Source organism: Heloderma suspectum, chromosome W, assembly GCF_057233095.1.
Source record: "Heloderma suspectum isolate Gila_16-S chromosome W, 16-S_ref, whole genome shotgun sequence".
Classification (NCBI taxonomy): domain Eukaryota; kingdom Metazoa; phylum Chordata; class Lepidosauria; order Squamata; family Helodermatidae; genus Heloderma; species Heloderma suspectum.
In genome coordinates, this window is record NC_139475.1 from 28,750,303 (window position 1) to 28,771,929 (window position 21,627).

Consider the following 21,627-nt stretch of genomic DNA (forward strand, 5'->3'; position numbering starts at 1 on the left):
GCAGATCTAGCCGTGATAGGCTACGTTAATCGTCACGTAGCCTATCACGGGGGCATGTTTTTTTTTTTTTTACTTTTTATTTCGCGGCCGGGCGAGGCGAGGTGCCTCCTCCCTGGCCTGAATTTCGGCCGGGCGAGGCGGGAAGCCTCCCCCCCCTGGCCTGAACTTCGGGGGGATAGCAGCGAAGCGCCTCCCCCCCACCGTGAAAAGCTGCGAGACCAGATAAGTGGCTTTCGTGCAGTCCTAATCTGATCTCATTTTTTGATCAAGTCACCTCCCTTGTGGACCGTGGGAATGCTGTGGACATCATATACCTCGACTTCAGCAGAGCTTTCGACAAAGTGCCCCATGATATCTTGATGAGCAAACTATCTCAAAGTGGGCTAGATGAAACAACGATCCAGTGGATCCACAGTTGGCTACAGAATCGGACTTAAAGGGTGCTTCTCAATGGGATCTTCTCAAACTGGGGAGAGGTAACAAGTGGGGTACTGCAGGGCTCCGTCCTGGGCCCAGTGCTCTTCCACATTTTTATTAATGACTTGGATGAGGAGGTGCAGGGAATGCTGATCAAATTTGCATTGACCCTGTTGATTCTCCTGGACCTCTGAGTGGCTTTTGATACCATCGACCATGGTATCCTTCTGGATAGGTTGTCTGGGCTGGGAGTTGGAGGCACTGCACTGCAGTAGTTCCGCTCCTACTTGGATGGCCGAGTCCAGAGGGTGGTGCTGGGGGATTACTGCTCTGTGCCATGGCAATTGTGCCATGGGGTTCCACAGGGCTCAATTTTATCCCCCATGCTGTTTAACATCTACATGAAACCACTGGGGGAGGTTATCCGGAGGTGTGGGCTGAGATGCCATCAATATGCAGATGACACCCAGCTCTACCGCTCTTTCTCATCGAACCCAGGTGAGGCAGTGGCTGTTCTGAATCAGGGCCTGGGCGTGGTAATGGACTAGATGAGGGCCAATAAACTCAATCCAGACAAGATGGAGGTACTGTTAGTGGGTGGTTCGTCTGCGCGGCTAGTATTCAACCTGTTCTGGAGGGGGTTGCACTCCCCCTAAAGGATCAGGTTCGTAGTTTGGGGGTGCTCCTGGATCCAGAACTGTCACTTGAGGCACAGGTGAACTCAGTGGCACAGAGCACTTTTTATCAGCTTAGGCTGGTATACCAACTGCGCCCTTCTCTGGACAGAGAGAGCCTAGCGACAGTTATCCACGCTCTGATAACTTCTCGTCTGGATTACTGCAATGGGTTATACGTGGGGCTGCCTTTGAAAACAGTCCGGAAACTTCAGCTGGTCCAAAATAGGGCAGCAAGATTGTTAACAGGGACTGGCCAACGAGCTCATATTACGCCAGTACCTTTCCAGCTGCACTGGCTGCCAGTCCATTTCTGGCCCCGATTCAAAGTGCTGGTGTTGACATTCAAAGCCCTGAACGGCTTGGGGCCAGGTTACCTGAAGGATGGCCTCCTCCCATATGTGCCTGCCCGGACCTTAAGATCATCTTCAGAGGCCCTTTTCTATGAGCCCCTGCCAAAGGAAGTGAGGCAGGTTGCTACGAGGAGGAGGGCTTTCCCTGCTCTGGCCCCCCGGCTGTAGAATGAGCTCCCTGGTGAGGTTCGCCTGGCACCTACACTGTATTCTTGGGCAAGGTGAAGACTTTTTATTTTCCCAGGCATTTTAACATTTTAGCTCTTTAGACTTTTAGCTTTGCTGTTTTAAAACTGTATTTTAAATCCCTGCATTGCTGCTAGGTTTTATTCTGGTTTTATTCTGGTTGTATTGTTTACTGTGGTTTTAATGTTTTATATGTTTTGTATTGTTTTATTGTGTGCTTTTGGTTTTAATTTCTGTGAACCGCCCAGAGAGCTCTGGCTATTGGGCTGTATAGAAATTAAATAAATAAATAAATTTGCAGTTGACACAAAATTGGGCAGGATAGCTAAGACTTTGGAAGACAGAAACAGAATTCAAAGTGATCTTGAGAGCCTGGAGCGCTGGGCAGAAAACAATGCTCTTTTGGGCTGCATTCATGGAAGCATAGCTTCCAAATCCAGGGAAGTACTAGTTCCCCTCTACTCAGCACTGGTTAGGCCTCATCTGGAGTACTGTGTCCAGTTCTGGGCACCACATTTTAAGAATGATGCAGACAAGCTGGAGAGGGTTCAGAGGAGGGCAACGAAGATGATCAGGGGATTGGAAACAAAGCCCTATGAGGAGAGACTGAAAGAACTGGGCCTGTTTAGCCTTGAGAAGAGAAGACTGAGGGGAGGCAGGATAGCGCTCTTCAAGGAGTTGAAAGGTTGTCCCAGAGAGGAAGGCCAGGATCTCTTCTCCATCACCCCAGAGTGCAGGACACGGACTCATGGGCTCAAGCGACAGGAATCCAGATTCCGGCTGAACATCAGGAAAAACATCCTGACTGTTAGAGCAATACGGCAATGGAACCAATTATCTGGGGAGGCGGTGGGCTCTCCCACACTGGAGGCATTCAAGATGAGGCTGGACAGCCATCTGTCGGGGATGCTCTGACTTGGATTCCTGCATTGAGCAGGGGGTTGGACTCGATTGCCTTGCAGGCCCCGTCCAACCCTACTATTCTATGATTCTGTTATTCCTTTCGCCTCTGCTCCCTGCCCCTTGTGTGCCTTGTCGTTTTAGTTTGTAAGCCTGACAGTAGGGCCTGTGTCTCATTTGATTGATGTGAGCCGCTTTGGGAGACAATTGTTTGAAAAGGGGATAAAAATGCAGTAAATATAGCACACCTCTGTGTTCAGAGGTTGTCTACTACTAAATAGCTGGAGGGAGGGAGTGTACGCTAGAGGAAAACAGTTGCCCTGTTGCTTTGTCTGTGAGCTTCCCAGTAGTAACTGACTGTTTGCAGTGGGATGCTGGAATAGGAACATAGTCTGAGCTGGTAGAAAGCAGATTCCCAGAGTTCTGGTCTTTGGGGTCTTGGGCAGAGAAGAGTCTTCCCATCATCTGCTCCTTGATCCTTTTTTTAACTAGTGCCAGGAATTTAAGCTGGGACCTTCTGCATGTGAAGGAAATGCCCTACTGCTAATCTGTCATCCAGGGGAACACCTCAGAACCTCATCTTGCTTTTCCCTGGAGGGACAGAGAGGCTAACTGCCTCATGACAATTAAGACTGAATAAGTCTGGCTTGTGCTTGTTGTTCAGTCATTCAGTTGTGTCCGACTCTTTGTGGCCTCATGGACCATAGCACGCCAGGCCTTCCTGTCCTGCGCTCTCTCCCGGAGCGTGCTCAAGTCCATATTCATTGCATTGGTGATGCTATCTAGCCATCTCATCCTCTGCCGTCCCCTTCTCCTTTTGCCTTCAGTCTTTCCCAGCATCAGGGTCTTTTCCAGGGAGTTTTCTCTTCGCATTAGGTGGCCAAAATGTTTGAGCTTCAGCTTCATTATCTGTCCTTCCAATGAGCACTCAGGGTTGATTTCCTGGCTTGTGCACTTGCTTGTAAAACCCTACAACAAACGACTCTCCTAATTGCTCTGTCTGAATCGCTGTTACCTGCAGCAGTGTCGAGGGCACTGAACGGTCACACGAGGGCATGTCTTGGGTTCCTCTTATTCAACCCGACTGGCTCCCTCAAATAAGTCAAACCCACTGGGAGGGGGTGGAGGTTTTGAGCTTCCAAGAACAGGGAGAGAAAGAAGATCCTTAGGCCAGCTATTGGCAATGCTGGCTGGGAGGTGATGGGAGTTGTAGTCCCAACACATTTGGAGGGCAAGAGGCTGGGAAAAGCTGCCTTAAGCTGTGATAACATTACAAACCCAAGCAACAAGCTGGAACTCCCTTCCTGCCACTTTACGCTTCACACCAGGGATGTCAGAGAAATCCACAACTGATTCAAATGAGTTTAGATTTCTATAAATCCCACCTGCAGATTCCACAGTGGACTGGCTTTTTCTGAGTCAGGTGAATTCTGTGGACATAAGGACCAGTTTTTCCACACGTGTGTGTGTTAATTTGCATTAGCACTAATGTGCACTTGTGATAATTTGCATTAACTAATGTGCATTAGCACAAGTAGGATGACACTCTGGTTTTAAAAATCCGAATGGAACGAAAGGTGCCCGACAATCCATGAAACACGGGTGGAATGGATTTAACAAAATTCGCACATCCCTGCTTTTGCAACCTTGGCGCAAACCTTTTAAGAAAGCTTTTAGAACTTTTGTTGTTGAAACAGGACTTACCTGATCCTCTCTCAGCCACCTCAAGTTTGACTTTGTTTCCTCAGTGCTGTCTTTGTATATTTATGTTTCCAATGCCTTGATTGTTTTGCGAGCTGCTTTGCAAGGGTAAATAAGCTCTGAAAAAGCAGGATATTGGCGTCTTGAGTAAACAACAGTAAAGGTGGGATTATTCACTACATGGGAAAGGATGGGTCCTTCCCTGTGGCAGGGACCATAGCTGAGCAGTAGAGCCCCCGCTTTGCATGTAGGAGGCCACAGGTTCAATACCTGGCTTCTCCAGGTAGGGCTAGGAAAGAATCCAGCCTGAATCCCTGGAGAGGCGCTTGCCAGTCAGTGTTGATAATAATACTAGCCTTGATAGACCAGTGGTCTGACTCAGTATAAGGCAGCTTCCGATGTTCCTTGTCCTCCCCACCTAATCCTAATTCCACACTGGGAAAGCAATAGTTGTCTGCAAACTGTCAATATTTCCTTTTTACTTTGTGTCATTTGCCCTTCTTGTAATCCTTGCAGAACATATGCCACTTTTGCCAGCCAGGGGGCAAGGAGAGATCAAAGGCAAGGACATATACAGAACATGGAAGGCTGTACTAGCCCAGACAGCGGCAACTCTTACCTGTTTGGCTCCCTGTTCGAATAGGCGTCATGTACCATGCTTTCAAGCATTGGGGGGGGCAACCTTTGGGTTGGATCCTGGATCTGCCTTCCCACCACCTGATTGTTGTGGGTCCCTCTACCCCATTCCTGACTCTCTGCAAAGCATTTTCAGGGTGCTGGAGGGGCTGACGGAAGGAGGAGGGGGCAGGGAAGTCCACTTCCATCAGCACTGTTGATCCAGCAGTGTAAATCTGGATCCAACCCATAAGGTCTAGAAACCTGATATATTTTTAATGAAAGCTGAGATTGTCAGGCAGCTGTCTTCCAATATCATACTCTTAGTTTTCCCATGCCACCCCCCCCCCCCCCGAGGGCTGAAAGAATAGGATCCAACCACAGGATAACAGCAATTAGGGTCCTCACATAATTTCCTATCAGTCTCAGAGAACATCAAAATCAACAGCAGTTGTGAATCCAGTCAAATGTGGGTTTTCTCAGAGGCACTGTTATTTACAAATTTTGCTTCCACACTGGAGCAATACAAGAGCCAGGGGAAGAAAAGCTCTCTCCCTCCTATTGGAGGAGGCACTGCACAGCAGCTGACAAAACCCTGTTTGCAGCACAGCAACAGACCGAGTGTTGCAGCATGTTGTACTGCAAGGGGAGTCTGAGGTCCCAGTGCAAACACAGGTCATGCAGGTAAGGGGGATCCATGCTCTTGCAAGAGCAGTTGGAAATCTTTGCTGTTAGGGTGCAGCTGGGTGCTGATGGAAATAGAGGCCAAAGAGGGTGAAGATGACCTGGCAGGTGGCCACCCACCAGGGGAAGCATGAGAGGAGCCTGCAGTAGAAGACAGGAGTGAAGACCGTTTTAAAAGTGCCAAGGGCTCCTGAGATCTGCTCCACAATAGCCTGGATATCATTCTTTCTGGTCTCATTGGAGGAGGAGGCCTGGGGAACAGGTACCACATCCACTGCTGGAGACATCAGGGTAGGCTCTGGGTAGAACCCCCAGGAGTATTCCTCTTAAAACAAAATTTATTTCTTTAATTTGTACCCCACCTTTCTACAAAAAAAATGGCACTCAAACACCATAGATGGGAGGGTGCATGTACAGGAATCCTAATTGCCACCCTGACACAGACCTGGTTTGCACATAATGCTAACCCCTGGTTTATTTTATTCATGGTTAACCCATGGTTTGTTGCCCTACCCAAGGTTTGTCTGGCAGATGATCAAACAAACCACAGTCAGTTTTCTCCATCCCTAGGTTGTTTCTTTCCCTCCTTCTTTGCTTGTTCCCCCCTGTATCCCAAATGTCTTTGTGGTGCTACAGTAAAGGCATGTAGAGTGGCTGGGTTTTTTTTGACAGTTTCCTCTGTAGCCTGGTGAAACAACCCATGAAACCCCATGGTTGTGAGTTAGACAACACAGAGCTCACAACCCAACAACCGATCATGAGTTCTCTTTTTTGTTTGTTTGTGGTTAACAAAACCATGGTTTTCTTATGGCCAACATAGCTGCCGGGGTGGGGGGGTGTTCTGAGCGTTCTGAGTTCTTTTTTTTTTTTTTTTTGGAGATCCCCAAGCGTCAAGTCTCCCCACCCCTGATGAAAGGGACATGGAAGTTTCTGAAATCCGTATGCCAGTCATTCCCAAACTCTGCCCTGCGAGACAATGGCAGGTCTGCCATGAGAAATACATGAATGAGCCCAAAGCCCATTTTGCAGACAGGGTTCCCTGCTGGATTCCATATGCGTTCCACTGTTTTGATCTCATTTTCTTTCAGCCACTGGCTGAAGAGTGGAGCAAAAATGCTTTAAATGACTAAATAAGACTCCCCTCCCCCCACCAATGAATAGTCGTCTAGGAATATTTTTAAAATATTTGATTGGGGTGGAGAGATGGGCCTGGCTGTCCCCTCACTGAGAGTTTTGAGGAGGTAAAACTGCACAGTAGTTGCTCTTCCCGCGGTGTACCTTCTAGCTGATAAGGATGTTCTTTCTGTACTCTGAGAAACTTATTTTGCTGCCAAGAGAGAAAGGCCCCCCTTTCTCCTTGTGACAGCGTGTGTGTTTTGTGACAGTCTGCACTAGATGATGAGACTTGCTCTATAAAATCCTGAGCAAATTGGCTTGCTACCTGTTCTCGTCTGAAATGGGGAAGGCACACCACCTGCTCAGATAACCAGTCCCATGAGATGACACCCGTTGCTCCCCTGGGAACCCGAGTGACTGAACTGAAAGTTAAGGATGTGTAAGCTTTCATTGCTTTTATTCTATCTGCATCGATTTTCCATCAATAAACTTCCTTCACACATGTGGACTTGAGTCATACTGGTATCCTTGAATCTGGTTAGTGTGTGGGTCCTGAGTGCACCTGGCCCCAGTTTGAGACACTGCCAGTCACTAAGCTTTAGAAGAGGCACTTCATGCTTTTAAAATGGGGAAACAATGGCACAAAAGCCAGGAAACCACAAAACAGTCAGTGGCTGGGAAAAAGGGGAACCCCAAGGGGATTTGCACCCCAGGTGAGCCATATTTGGCTCACAGGCCTGCAGTTCAAATTGGGAAATAATCCCCCCCCCCCCGCCAAAGGCACCTGTAGTGCCTGTTGTGTTGAGTGAGCCCTGCCCGTGCACCTTCTGCTGAATCTCCAGCACTGAAATATGAAAACAATGCAGTGATTCCTCGAGGCCAACATGGCTTTGTCAAGAACAAGTCCTGCCAGACGAATCTGATCTCAAGTTTTGATCAAGTCACCTCCCTTGTGGACTGTGGGAATGCTGTAGACATCATATACCTTGACTTCAGCAAAGCTTTTGACAAAGTGCCCCATGATCTCCTGATGAGCAAACGAGCTCCAAGTGGGCTAGAGGAAACAGCGATCCGGTGGATTCACAGCTGGCTACAGAATGGGACTCAAGAGTGCTTATCAATGGGACCTTCTCCAACTGGGGAGAGGTAACGAGCGGGGTACCGCAGGGCTCAGTCCTGGGCCCAGTGCTCTTCCACATTTTTATGAAAGCCTGGGAGGAGGAGGTGCAGGGAATGCTGATCAAATTTGCAGATGACACTCAAAATTGGGAGGGATAGCTAATACCCTGGAAGACAGAAACAAAATTCAAAGTGATCTGGATAGACTGGAGCACTGGGCAGAAAACAACAGAATGACATTGAATAGGGATAAATGCCAAGTTCTGCACCTAGGAAGAAGAAACCAAATGCACAGTTACAAGATGGGGGATACGTGGCTCAACAACACTACAAGCGAGAAGGATCTTGGAACTGTTGTCGATCACAAGCTGAATACGAGCCAACAATGTGATGTGGCTGCAAAAAAGGCCAATGCTCTTTTGGGCTGCATTAATAGAAGCATAGCTTCTGAGTCCCGGGAAGTCCTAGTTCCCCTCTACTCAGCACTGGTTAGGCCTCATCTGGAGTACTGTGTCCAGTTCTGGGCACCACACTTTAAGAAGGATGCAGACAAACTGGAGAGGGTTCAGAGGAGGGCAGCAAAGATGATCAGGGGACTGGAAACAAAGCCCCATGAGGAGAGATGGAAAGAACTGGGCCTGTTTAGCCTTGAGAAGAGAAGACTGAGGGGAGGCAGGATAGCGCTCTTCAAGTCCTTGAAAGGTTGTCCCAGAGAGGAAGGCCAGGATCTCTTCTTGATCATCCCAGAGTGCAGGACACGGAATCATGGGCTCGAATTACAGGAAGCTAGATTCCGGCTGAACATCAGGAAAAACATCCTGACTGTCAGAGCAGTATGACAATGGAGCCCATGACCTGGGGAGGCGGTGGGCTCTCCCACCCTGGAGGCATTCAAGACGAGGCTGGACAGCCACCTGCCAGGGATGCTGTGACTTGGATTCCTGCACTGAGCAGGGGGTTGGACTCAATGGCCTTGTAGGTCCCTTCCAACCCTACTATTCTATGATTCTATGATCTCTGCAATGGGGAAACCTAGGAAAATCCATCGCCACTACCGCCATGTCCTGTTATGAACTTACAGGATGCAGAGCTGAGCCAGGAGAACAAGGTAGTGTCTCAAATTCCCAAATGTGCCTACGGGTCCAAAAAGGTTGGGGACCTCTGTTCTATGGCAGCGGCAGTCACCACATCCTGTGACAGTGTGTTCCACAGGTGAGCCATGCATTCTGTTGCTCTCTTTTGTTGGCTCTGAACTGACTGCCTATTTTTCACGGGGGGGGGGGGGCATCCATATGCCCCTGGGAGAGAGAAACGTGTCTCTCTGTCTTTCCGTTGTCACTCGGATTATTGGATGTTGGTCTTTCTGTCTCCAGCGGGAGAATCAACGGCATTATGGACGACAAGCCGTCATCTGTTCCCAGAGATACTGATTTGCAACAGGAGAGCAGCCCCATCACGGCCATGGAAGCTCCTGTTAAATGTGTGGAGGCTGGATTTCCCCTAAGCTGCATCTTTGTCATAGAGGGTTGGCTTTGAAGGGTAATTGAAGAGGGGCAGGGGGTGTCTCCATAACTTTGGGGACACAGGGGAGGCTTTGGGGGGACATCTCCCCACCACCTTTAGGGCTACTCCAAGCCTTTCTGTGAAATTTTAGCTTTCATTTAAAAAACTAAGCCTCTAGTCCCTTTTACATGCAGAGATAAGGAAAAGAGATGTGCATGCAGGATTCTTCACAATTTCTCCTTAAGAAGCAAACACGCACTGGTGAATGTATGTAGAGCCGGGGTGTTGAACATCAGCCTCGCAGGCCAAACCCAGCTCACCTCTGGGGTTCCCCAAGTGGCTCCACCCCCTTCCCTTGGCTCCACCCCCTTTCTCCCCCCCCTTTGGTGATTTTGCAGCTTTAGGGCAATTTTTCTCATTCTAAAAGTTTGAAATGCCTCTCCAAAGGCATAATGACTGGCAGTAGGAGACTTAAGCTAAAACACGCTGGCATTTTAGCCCCGCCCTTTTCTCCCAGGGCCCACCACTGGAATGTGGCCCCCCGAGAGCTTCTCTGGAATGGAATCCATACCTTGGCCTGAAAGGTTCAACACACCTGTGCTAAAATGACAACTATACCCTTAGTGAGCTGTGCCTCCCATAGTAAGAAGAGTGCCTTTCCCTTTCCTGCTTAGTCCTGTGCTATTTCCTGGAATATCAATGGTATATGGACTTCGAGGCGTACTCCACTCCTCTTCGCAGATGCTACTACTGCTTGGTGGACATCCGGAGAGAAGTGAACATCAGCAGGCGCCCAACCATGCCGACCCCAGGCGCCAGCCCCCATCATTACAGGCCTTCAAGTGGGCCCTAAATGCTCACCTCTTTACCTTGGCCTGTAATGGAGGTAGGATCCTACTGGGGCCGATGAGCATACGGCACTGTCTGCTTTTAACGGTCTGTTTCGATTTGATCTTCGTTTTTATTCTTTTATTTTGTGGCTTTCCTTTGCACACTGCCCTGGGAGGACTGACTCTCAGAGGCGGCTTATAAATCTTCTAAATAAATAAAATTCTGAGGTTTGCAGAAGTACAAAACTGGGGACATCCAGTCGGAGCCATGTTGTCCTGCAGTGACTTGTGGATCTCCGCAGGTTGCTTATCTCTAGGGTTGTACGAAAGTCACTTACCTTTTGCGGATTATGTTGATGGTGGGTGGGGAGGCGTTCCATCCCTCCCTCCGGAATCCTCGCCGGCGGGGGGAGGCGCTCCATTCCTCCCCCCCGGAATCCTCCGTGGCAGCTCTGCGGAGCAGCCGGCCAGGCCCAGCCAGGGCAGAGCCATCTGCAGCCGGATTTCCGGCCGCGGAGGGCTCTGGGGGGAAAAAAAAACCGCGTACGCAAATGGCAGCGGCTACGGCTGCCGCCATTTGCGTTCCTTAGTTTGGGCCGTCTTAGTCTACGTAAATATTTACGTAGACTAAGACGGTGAAAATAAGGGGAACACAAATAGCGTAGCAGACGCTATTTGCGTTCCCCTTATTCTTGCCGTAAATATTTACGTAGACTAAGATGGCTCAAACTAAGGAACGCAAATGGCGGCGGCCGTAGCCGCCGCCATTTGCGTATGCCTTTTTTTTTTCTTTTCCCCCAGATGTTTCAGGCTACGTAAAAACGTATGTAGCCTATCACATCTCTGTAAAACACACACACACACACACACACACAAAACTGCAAATGGCGGCGGCAGCAGCCGGTCGGAAGACCAGCCGCCGCCACTGGAGCTGCTGCCGCCTGGAAGATCTGCCCCAGGTAAGTCTCGTCCTGGGGGGATCTGCGGGGGGGGTGGCAGGCCGTTCCGCCACAGATTTCAGGGGGCTGAATGCACTGGCATTCGGCCTCACCGTGATCTGTGGCAGAATTCTCTGCCATCCCTACATCTCGAACAGCTGGGAAAAGGTTGAGAAACCTTTTTATCTTCCCCTGGAATTAAAAGGGGAAGCTTACAGTACCATCCGGATGAAATCTTGGAAGAACAGCTGCTTCTGCGTAGAAACAGAGGGCTGAAATCTAAGAATAGACGCCGGAGTGTCATCTACTGAACGCTGTGTGAAACTCCTAAGCAATTAGGAGACACAAGGACAAACGGCTCCAAATAGCATTTCTGAATTTAAACTACCAGCAGTATCTGAGGAGCTGTAATTAAATCTGCGTGCTTGTTTTTTGGGTTCTGCAATCGTGCTTGCTTGTTGTGCTTTGGAAAGTGGAGGATGGCAGTACCAAAGGAAAAAAAGGAAAGGCTTGAGAACACCACCTACCCCCCCAATTGCTCCCCCGACAAAGTTTTCTAGAAATGCCGGAGATTAAGAGGAGTTGCTTGCTTTGATAGAAACTATGTCTTCTCAGCTATCAGTGCAGTCAAAGAAGCTTGAAACAATTCAGGACTCAATCACTGCCCTTCAGGGGGTTGTGGATTTAATTAATATCTCTTTTCAAAAGATGGAAGCGAAGATTAATGCTCGCAAAGATCGGGTTACTGCTCATGAAACGGCCATGGAAGTGTCTCACAACGTTTTGTCTGCTCCAGTCTCTCAACTGGAGGCCTTCACATGCAGAGCAAATCTACGTATCCTTGGTATTAAAGATGTGGCTACTGATATAGGCTTGGCGGAATTTATGGATAAACTTTTGCGTGAGCTATTTGCTTTAGCATCTGATTTCTTACTTGATATTGAGCATGCATATCATGTTCCTGGTTCAAGGTGTGCCACTAAAGAGACTTCTGGGACTGTTATTGTTCAATTTTCACGAGTCTACAAAAAATTATGCGTCTGGCAAGAGAACCAGGTGAGCCTCGCTGGGGAGTAGCAAATGACAAGATTATGCTCTTTCCTGATTATACAAAAGAAATCACTGACAGAAGAAGGCAATTTACCAAGGCGAGAAGTTTGGCAAAGCAAATTAACCTGCAATATCATATGAAATATCTGGCTACATTTTGCATTCTTTTTAAAGGCCAGATGAAAGGGTTTTTAAATCCTGATGCTGCAAAGACATTCCTTAGTGGTATTAAAATTAAAACAAGGGAACCAAGTCTCTCAGCCTCCGGAGTTGGAATTTAGCCATCTTTACTGTTCTTTTGAAGTGCTGTTTGGGCTATAGCTGATAAGATGTCTAGGCAGTATGCCAGAGTAAATGTTTGCATATTTCTGTTTTCTTTCTCCTTTTTTTATGTTATATTGTAATAAAATGCCTGTTTGTGCGTGTACACGTATAAATATATTTTTAGATAACGATATTACTTAAAATATACAAATGATTTGCTTTTTCTTTTTCTTAAACTTTTTCTTTTTATTATTATTAATATGGAGAGATTATTAATATTACTATTTCTTGTTGGCTAAACCTTTAATGTTTATTAATACGCGTTAACTTGTTGCAGAACCCAGAGTCAGAGAGACCACGGAGTGAAAGAAAAAGAGTTTTTCTTTATTTAACGCATGAGCTTTATGGCTGGAATCACTTCCAAAGAGCCAGAAGCCCCGAAATACATCAGCACATTGGTTTTTATAGACATTGTGACACATATGAAACGGCTCCTCCTCTCCCTCCCGTGTGGGGTTGCAGTCCTCAACATTTATTCTCTTAGCACCATTGTTTATAATACAAGAAATGGGTTATAGGGTAGCCATGATAAGCAGAGAACAGCAGAGAACATGATATACATATCACTATGACCTTAGCCTTTGTTGACAAGATAAGAGATTCCTGCATCTCATCAGCTTACAAACATATATTTCAGAGAGCAAGAGCTCAGCAAGAACATGAAGCATGAGACTGCATGAGGCTACTTAGTCTGACCCCCGATATGGCTGCTACATTCCCCCCTTAAATGCATAATTTCATTACAATTATAGCATTTCATTATGCAAATAGACATTCTGGTTTGCGAAGCATAACACAGGACTCTTATAGCAACCCTCTTACTTAATATCTTGTTGAGCTATTAGAGTGTAGCGGGCGACAGTTTTACTAGCCGAGACATAAAACAGATTGGTTAAACAGCGCATAAGACAAGGAATGCAAAGGCATAACAGTATCCCCATGAACAACACTGGTAGAATTAGGATGAACAATGCTTTTAAGCCAGCTAAGATCTGGAAGCCAAGAGGTTAACCAATCTAGCCAATTGTTTTGTCCCATTGTTATGTCAGCCACTATATGGTGCAGATTGTTGATCTGTTCATCTACAGCATTACTGTTATCAGTTAAATTAAAACAGCAAAGCTTTTGGTGCGTCTCACAACCCAGATGATGAAGAAGGAAGAGGTAATCTATACCAGCTCGATTTTTTAGAACAGCACCTCTTAGATCACGCAACTCTTTATTTAATAATGACAATGCTCGTGAGGTGGCATTTATGCTCTTGGACAAGCTGCAAGCTAACCGGTTGATCTTTAGACCATCAGCTAAGGCTAAACCTGGAACTCCAACTAACGACACTGCTAATGCCAATTTTTCTGACTCAGAGTATAGCTGTAGGTGGCTATTACAATTTTCAGTTAGTTGGAGTGCTCTAGGCTGTCGTCGACGGATTTTCTCTGGCCACGGGGGAAGAATTGGCACCGGGCGGCTAAGGCAACATGGGTGGTTATCAGACAAGTTGGCTGGAATGAATGACCAGGTACGGGAACCACAGGTTCAAAACCATTCATGAGGCAGAAGTATATGTGCATAATTAAAATATATGTTTTGAATTTCATTACAGTGGAAGTGGGGGCCAGGGATAGCTTTATATTTCTCAGAAGATTTTTGACAATTATTTGTGCACAAGTGGCATTTGATCCAGCTACGATGGGAGTACGTAGAGTGAACTCTGTAGGGGGTAAGATTTTTGTAACTATGCCCCAGTCAGAATTTTGGGAATAAGTCAAGTTTATATTAAAATTGCTTAACATAGTCTCGTTTTGAATTCTTTCAGGATGCTTACAGACAGGTATTAGGCAAGAGCTAATAAGCCTGTTCGCAGGTATGTCTTTTGGTAAACAAAAATGCTTTACTCCAGTGATGTTAGCTAAGTGAAGCCAGTAATTATCAGTGAATCGCTGGGACAGACTTCCCCCTCCAGGGGCAGACCCCCCTTTTTCACACCTTATTAAGGAACTATAATACAGCACCACTAACACTACAACACTCATGTTTGATCTTCTTCGGGATCTGACCGTACGCCGGGCAGCTATTCACCTGGCAAGCTGCAGTAGGGTCTAGTCCCCTTCTTCAATTTTCTCCAGTTGCAGGTCTGACCGTATGCAGCAGGGACAGTCTCCCGGTGTGCCCACAGTAAGGTCTAGCCTGAGTCTTCTTACTGCTTTTTCAGAATAATTTTTAAAGGATTTTTAGGATTTCTGGTCACAGTCCACTCCCCCCCCCCTCTTGACTTGTGTCCAATGTATCCAGGGTTTAACTCCAGCTACTTTCACAGCTGTGGGGGTGGAAAGTATAACTGTTTTCAGTCTTCTCCATCTGGGAGTCAAAGGGTCATTTTTTTATTTTTTAACCCATACTTTATCTTCTGGTTGGAAAGGATAAACTTCTGTGATGGGAATTGGGGGCTTATTTTCTAAGACAAAGCGACACTGGGCTTGAAGAACTTTGCCCAATGTTTGGACTTCTTGTTTAAGGCTAACATTTGCTTGCTCTTGATGCTGCTTCAGTGTCAATCATGAAGTCAATGTCACGGCCCCTCACAGTCAATGTCACGGCCCCTCTCAAGCTGTCTTCTCTCTTGCCCGTTCTGGCTCCTTTGGTTTTCTCCTTTGTGTTTTTGATTTATTTTATTTGGGCATTCATGCCACCAATGTCCATCTTGTCCACACTGGGCACACTGTGCCTCTGCCTCTGCTGGGTCTTCTTCTATTTCCTTGTCCACGTCTTTTTGGGCCTCTGGGTTGAGGGGGGTATACTGGCGATAGGCATCTAAAAGACGCTCCAAGTATGCTCTGGGGCCTCGGTGGCACCTTGCAGCACTTTAGACACCTTGGTCATATTGATTGACTTCTTCATACCTGCCCTCATGGCTTCTAACAGCAGGGTTTGATACTGGGTGAGGCGCTCTAGCCCCGCTTGTGTTTTGGGATTTTAGCGGGGGGGTTACTTACAAGGAGACTTTATTGGGTAACTTACAGCACACAGTTGTACTTAATGGTTGGATCAGACAGCTTCTCTGAACCACGAGCTATTGGGCTAAATGGGTTTTATACCATACATGTTACCCATGAGGCAGCACAACACTAGCAAGCATTTTCAGCATAGGCTAGAAGTGTTTGGTTCTCAGGCACAGCTTCCTGTAAACAACTTCGCTTCCCAGGCAAAGTGCTTGATAACACTTTCACTCATTAGTATGGGAAGAGAAATCTCTCTCTCTTTCTTTTGCTTTCTTTTTCTTGCTGATCTGCCTGTATTGCAGATCATGTTTCAAACTTTCTACATAAAACTTTCTGCTCCATGCACCAGCCTTGTCTCTTTATTTGTCTTTTTCAAGTTAAACTCACTTACTTAAACCTTTCTGCCCTACACTAGTCCCAGTGATGCACATTTGGGATAGGCTGTTCTTCTCCTTCTAGTTACATTTGTTTCATCTTAAAGAACTATTACATTATTGTGGCTACTTTACCCCAGGTAATAAGCTCCAGGCACAATCAGCTGCTTTTAATTCACCCTGGGGGTGACTATGGCCACGCTTCTTCTTTATAAATGTTTTTTTTCTTTGCCTCTTGCCTTCTCTTTCTTCTTCCCCCCCCTTTCTCTATCTGTCTGCCACTTTGTCTATTTCTCTGTCTTTTCTACTTGTCTCTGTCTTTCTTTACTTGTCTTTGTCTTTTCTCTTGTCATCCATTGGGAACCACACTCAGTATCATTTGGAGTTGCAACTAACACTAATCTGCAAATATCACATATATTTTATGATATCTAAGAAATCATAAAATATACACAACAAACTTTTTCAATTTAACACAATGAATGGAAAACACGTTTTGCATGGTAAGGCATGATGGAGCAGATCCAGCAATTGGGGGGGGGGAAGCTTTCGGGGCTATCTATCACTAGACAAGCTAGCCAGGGATTTACAATATCACACACACACACACACCCCTCTTTTCTTCTCTTCCCCTTCAACTTGGTACATGAAAGCAAAGTGCCGAAACTCAGGACGCTGCGGGGTGATGGGCATCGCCTTATACTTGCATTTTTCAGGCAGCCATTAATCTTCTTCGGGGAGGCGGTGGGGTGATTTGCAGGACTTCAAAGGCAAGCTTCCCAGTTTGTTTGTATTTCATAGAATCATAGAATCATAGAATAGTAGGGTTGGAAGGGGCCTACAAGGCCATCGAGTCCAACCCCCTGCTCAATGCAGGAATCCAAATCAGAGCATCCCTGACAAATGGCTGTCCAGCCTCGTCTTGAAGGCCTCCAGTGTGGGAGAGCCCACCACCTCCCCAGGTAATTGGTTCCATTGCCGTATTGCTCTGACACTCAGGAAGTTTTTCCTGATGTTCAGTCGGAATCTGGCTTCCTGTAACTTGAGCCCATTATTCCGTGTCCTGCACTCTGGGATGATCAAGAAGAGATCCTGGCCTTCTTCTCTGTGACAACCTTTCAAGTACTTGAAGAGTGCTATCATATCTCCCCTCAGTCTTCTCTTCTCAAGGCTAAACATGCCCAGTTCTTTCAGTCTCTCTTCATAGGGCTTTGTTTCCAGTCCCCTGATCATCTTTGTTGCCCTCCTTTGAACCCTCTCCAGCTTGTCTGCATCCTTCTTAAAGTGTGCTGCCCAGAACTGGACACAGTACTCCAGATGAGGCCTAAACAGTGCTGAGTAGAGGGGAACTAGTACTTCCCGGGATTTGGAAGCGATGCTTCTATGAATGCAACCCAAAATAGCATTTGCCTTTTTTGCAGCCACATCACATTGTTGGCTCATATTCAGCTTGTGATCGACGACAATTCCAAGATCCTTCTCGCTCGTAGTGTGGTTGAGCCACGTATCCCCCATCTTGTAACTGTGCATTTGGTTTCTTTTTCCTAGGTGCAGAACTTGGCATTTGTCCCTATTAAATGCCATTCTGTTGTTTTCTGCCCAGCACTCCAGTCTATCCAGATCACTTTGAATTTTGTTTCTGTCTTCCAAAGTATTAGCTATCCCTCCCAATTTTGTGTCATCTGCAAATTTGATCAGCATTCCCTGCACCTCCTCCTCCAAGTCATTAATAAAAATATTGAAGAGCACTGGGCCCAGGACTGAGCCCTGCGGTACCCCACTCGTTACCTCTCCCCAGCTTGAGAAGGTCCCATTGATAAGCACTCTTTGAGTCCGATTCTGTAGCCAACTGTGGATCCACATGATCGTTGTTTCATCTAGCCCACTTGGAGCTCGTTTGCTCATCAGGATATCATGGGGCACTTTGTCGAAAGCTTTGCTGAAGTCGAGGTATATGATGTCTACAGCATTCCCACGGTCTACAAGGGAGGTGACTTGATCAAAAAATGAGATCAGATTTGTCTGGCAGGACTTGTTTTTGACAAATCCATGTTGGCTTCGAGTAATCACGGCATTGTTGTCAAGGTGCTTCCAGATGGATTGCTTTATGATCTGCTCCAGAATTTTCCCAGGGATTGATGTCAGACTGACTGGTCTGTAGTTCCCAGGTTCCTCCTTTTTACCCTTTTTGAAGATAGGGACAACGTTAGCCCTCCTCCAGTCATCTGGCACTTCCCCGGTCCTCCATGATTTCTCAAAGAGAATAGACAGCGGTTCTGAGAGTTCTTCTGCCAGTTCCTTTATGACTCTAGGATGCAGTTCATCTGGCCCTGGAGATTTGAACTCATTCAAAGTAATGAGGTGTTCCTTGACCATATGCCTGTCGATCTCAAGCTGCAATCCTGCCCCTTCAGCCTGTACTTCGCCTTTGCCAGGGGGGTCATAGACCCTCTTTTGGGAGAAGACTGAGCCAAAGTAGGAATTGAGCACCTCTGCCTTTTCTTTGTCCTCTGTTATCATTTTGCCATCCTTATTTAATAGCTGAACAACCATTTCTTTCCTCTGCCTTTTACTATGCACGTAGCTGAAGAAAGCCTTTTTGTTGTTTTTAGCATCCCTCGCTAACCTCACCTCGTTCTCCGCTTTAGCCTTCCTGACGCCATCCCTGCAATTCTGTGCTACCTGCCTGTACTCTTCCTTTGTTACTTGGCCTTCTTTCCACTTCCTATATGTGTCCTTTTTTGTTTTCAGGTCATCCCTAAGCTTTTTGTGAAGCCACATTGGCTTCTTCTGTTGTCTTCCACCTTTTCTTCTTGTTGGAATTGTTTGTGATTGTGCCTTGAGAATTTCCTTTTTTAAAAGTTCCCACCCATCTTGGACTCCTTTTCTCGCTAGCATTGCTTGCCATGGGACCTTACTGATCATTGTTCTGAGTTTATTAAAATCAGCTTTCCTAAAATCCAGGGTACGCGTTTGAGTACACTCGGCTTTTGCTTCCCTTAGAACCAAGAACTCAAGTACAACATGGTCGCTTTCCCCCAGAGTTCCTGTAACTGCTACTTTATCCACTAAGTCATCTCTGTTGGTTAGGATCAAGTCAAGGATAGCCGATCCTCTAGTTCCTTCCTCTACTTTCTGTAGGAGGAAGTTATCCGCCACACAAGTCAGGAATTTCCTGGAGGGGCCATGTTTTGCAGAATTTGTCTCCCAACAAATATCGGGGAAATTGAAGTCCCCCATTACTACTAAATCATGCTTCCTTAAAACATTGGCTATTTGCTTTTCAAAAGTTTCATCCTTGGCTTCTCCTTGATTGGGTGGCCGGTAGTAGACTCCGACCACCAGGTTCCTTTTATTCTTTGCTCCATTTATTTCAACCCAGATGCTCTCGATGGGGCTACCAAGCTCCTCCTCCTGTATTTCTGTGCAGAGATATGTATTTTTCACATACAGTGCAACCCCGCCTCCCTTTCTGTTCCTCCTGTTCTTTTTGAACAAGTTATATCCTTCAACTGCTGTATTCCAGTCATGAGAGTCATCCCACCAAGTCTCAGTTATACCTATCAAGTCATAATTTCCCTCCTGTATTAAGAGTTCAAGTTCGTTCTGTTTGTTTCCCATACTCTGGGCATTAGTATATAGACATCGAAGACCATGTGCTTCATAGTCTGGCTTTCTTCCTACCTGTGTCTGAAGACTATTATTGGGCGCTATCAGCGCTGTTCTCTCCGTTGCAGTGCATGCGCCTACGTCCATTGTTACCCCCAACATTACATCTCCCTTCCCCGTAGGATTCAGTTTAAAGCCCTCCTGATGAAGTTCTTCATGCTGTGGCCAAACACATTCTTCCCAGCCTTTGTGAGGTGCAACCCATCCCTAGCCAACAGCCCATCTTCCAGGAAGTATAGCCCGTGGTCCCAGAATCCAAATCTCTCTCGTCGGCACCACCTTCGTAGCCAGTCATTCACCCGGAGTATTTTTCGTTCCCTTTCTATCCCTCTTCTAACTACTGGAAGGATGGATGAGAAAACTATCTGGGCCCCAAAGTTCTTGAGTTTCCTTCCCAAAGCTTCAAAGTCTGACGTGATCTCTTCGTAGCTCCGCTTGGCGGTATCATTTGTTCCCACATGGATGAGAAGAAAGGGATACCTGTCAGTGGGCTTTATGAGTGCAGGCAACCTTTCAGTCACGTCTCTAATCTGTCCTCCCGGGAGACAACATACCTGGCGAGTCCACGGGTCTTCGCGACATACTTGGGTCTCGATCCCACGCAGCAAGGAGTCTCCCACTACTACCACTCTTCTCTTCTTCTTCTTGTAGGCCTGGGTTTCATCGCCTCTGTTTGACTGACCTTTAGCCTCTTGCTCACTCTCATGCAGGTTCCCCTGTGATTCTTCCTCTGCAGGCTGTCCTCCAGTCTCATCTGCAAGTACCTGGAATCGGTTCCACAGCTCCACCGCTTCCACTGGTGCAGAGTGGCGTCTAGTTCTTCTTCTCCTAACTGTCACCGTTTTCCAAGGAGTATCCTCTACTCCGTTTTTCTTCACCTCAGCATTTCCCACTTCTGCCTCATCTTGCTGTTGCTCTTCAAGCTTCTGGTCTTCCCTTTGCTGCTGTAGTTCCCCCGTTCTGTCCAAGAACTCTTCGTGTTCTCTTATTCCCCGGAGGGTTGACAGTCGCCGCTCCAGTCCACTTACTTTTTCCTCCAGCAGCGTGATCAACTTGCACTTGTTGCAGGTGTAGGCCATGTTGTTCTCAGGCAAGAAAACAAACATGGCACACACCTTGCAGGTCACCACCACTGGAGAGTCTTGTCCTTCCATAGCCCCTTTTCCCTTTTTGTGTCTAGCTTTGTGATTGTTCTAGACTAGCCTGTGCCTGCTCCTCTGCTCAGTAGAGGTTAAAAGCAGAGTCCCACTGGTGTGGAAGTGTGTGTTACAAGACAAATAAATGGGAAAAAGTTAGTTAAAAAAAAAAAAATAAATGTTAGGGGCCTCCCCCTTGACCTCCCCTGCCGAACTCCCCTGGCCAACTCCTGTTTGCTCCCCCTGTTCGCTCGCTCTCTGGGACCCTGCCTGCTTCTGTAGTCCCTGGACCAGCTGGAGCAGCTTGCTCTGCTCTGCTCTGCTCAGCTGGGAGGCGGGAAACAGACTGAAGCTTCCCGCCCAGTCAGCTGCTGGGAGTACTCAGGCCACACCCCTCCAATTCAGTTGGAGCTCTCAGAAGCTCCTGGTGAGCTCACAGCCAGTCAGAAGGATAAAGGGCAGCGCCCTGGGCTTCCTGCAACCCACTTACCTCTTAGCCTCTGTCTCCTTTGTCTCTTCAACCACTGCAACTCCCCTGACCAACTCCTTTTTGCTCCCCCTGTCCACTCGCTCTGTTCGCTCGCTCTCTGGGAGCTTGCCTGCTTCTGTAGTCCCTGGACCAGCTGGAGCAGCTTGCTCTGCTCTGCTCTGCTCAGCTGGGAGGCGGGAAACAGGACAGGATGAGGTACAGGGCAGCTAAATCTTTGCTTTGGCACGGGCAACAAATAACTCGGGTCAGCTTTCTTCGCTGGGGTCTCAAACAGGAAAACAGTCGTAATTTAAAGTTGTAACATCACTGACAGCGTCAGCCAGCCAGCCACACAGATCTCACTGTTTTTTAAGACGGTTACTCTAATATCTTCTTTTCTTCTCAATCAGGTTGGGTCTCCCAGCTTACACAGTTTACTGCAGCTTCCAGGAGCATGGTAGTAGCATGATTTTGGCTTGGCCGGGAACATGCTGTCTGGTTTCTCGGTCTCTTCAGCACACACACTCAGGCAGTCTGACACTGGACACTCAAATCAGTGAGGTTTCTTCA

General features: G+C 47.1%; 1 protein-coding gene across 12 annotated transcripts in view; it reads left to right on the top strand.

Moving 5' to 3' along the window:
- The window catches only part of LOC146333957 (mitochondrial coenzyme A transporter SLC25A42-like), a 133,823-nt gene that overhangs the window by 67,719 nt on the left and 44,477 nt on the right, over positions 1-21,627 (top strand). For 7 of the 12 annotated variants that reach the window (XM_084824996.1, XM_084825005.1, XM_084825001.1 and 4 more), the window contains one exon: positions 271-7,989. The exons of 2 other annotated variants lie outside the window; for them this stretch is intronic. In XM_084824996.1, the coding sequence (XP_084681122.1) occupies positions 271-437 (167 nt within the window). In that variant the 3' untranslated portion in view covers positions 438-7,989. Of the gene's footprint in view, positions 1-270; positions 7,990-14,226; positions 16,565-18,534; positions 18,588-21,627 lie in introns of those variants that run through there. 3 more of the 12 variants (XR_014786405.1, XM_084825004.1, XM_084825002.1) reach the window with 3 other exon arrangements.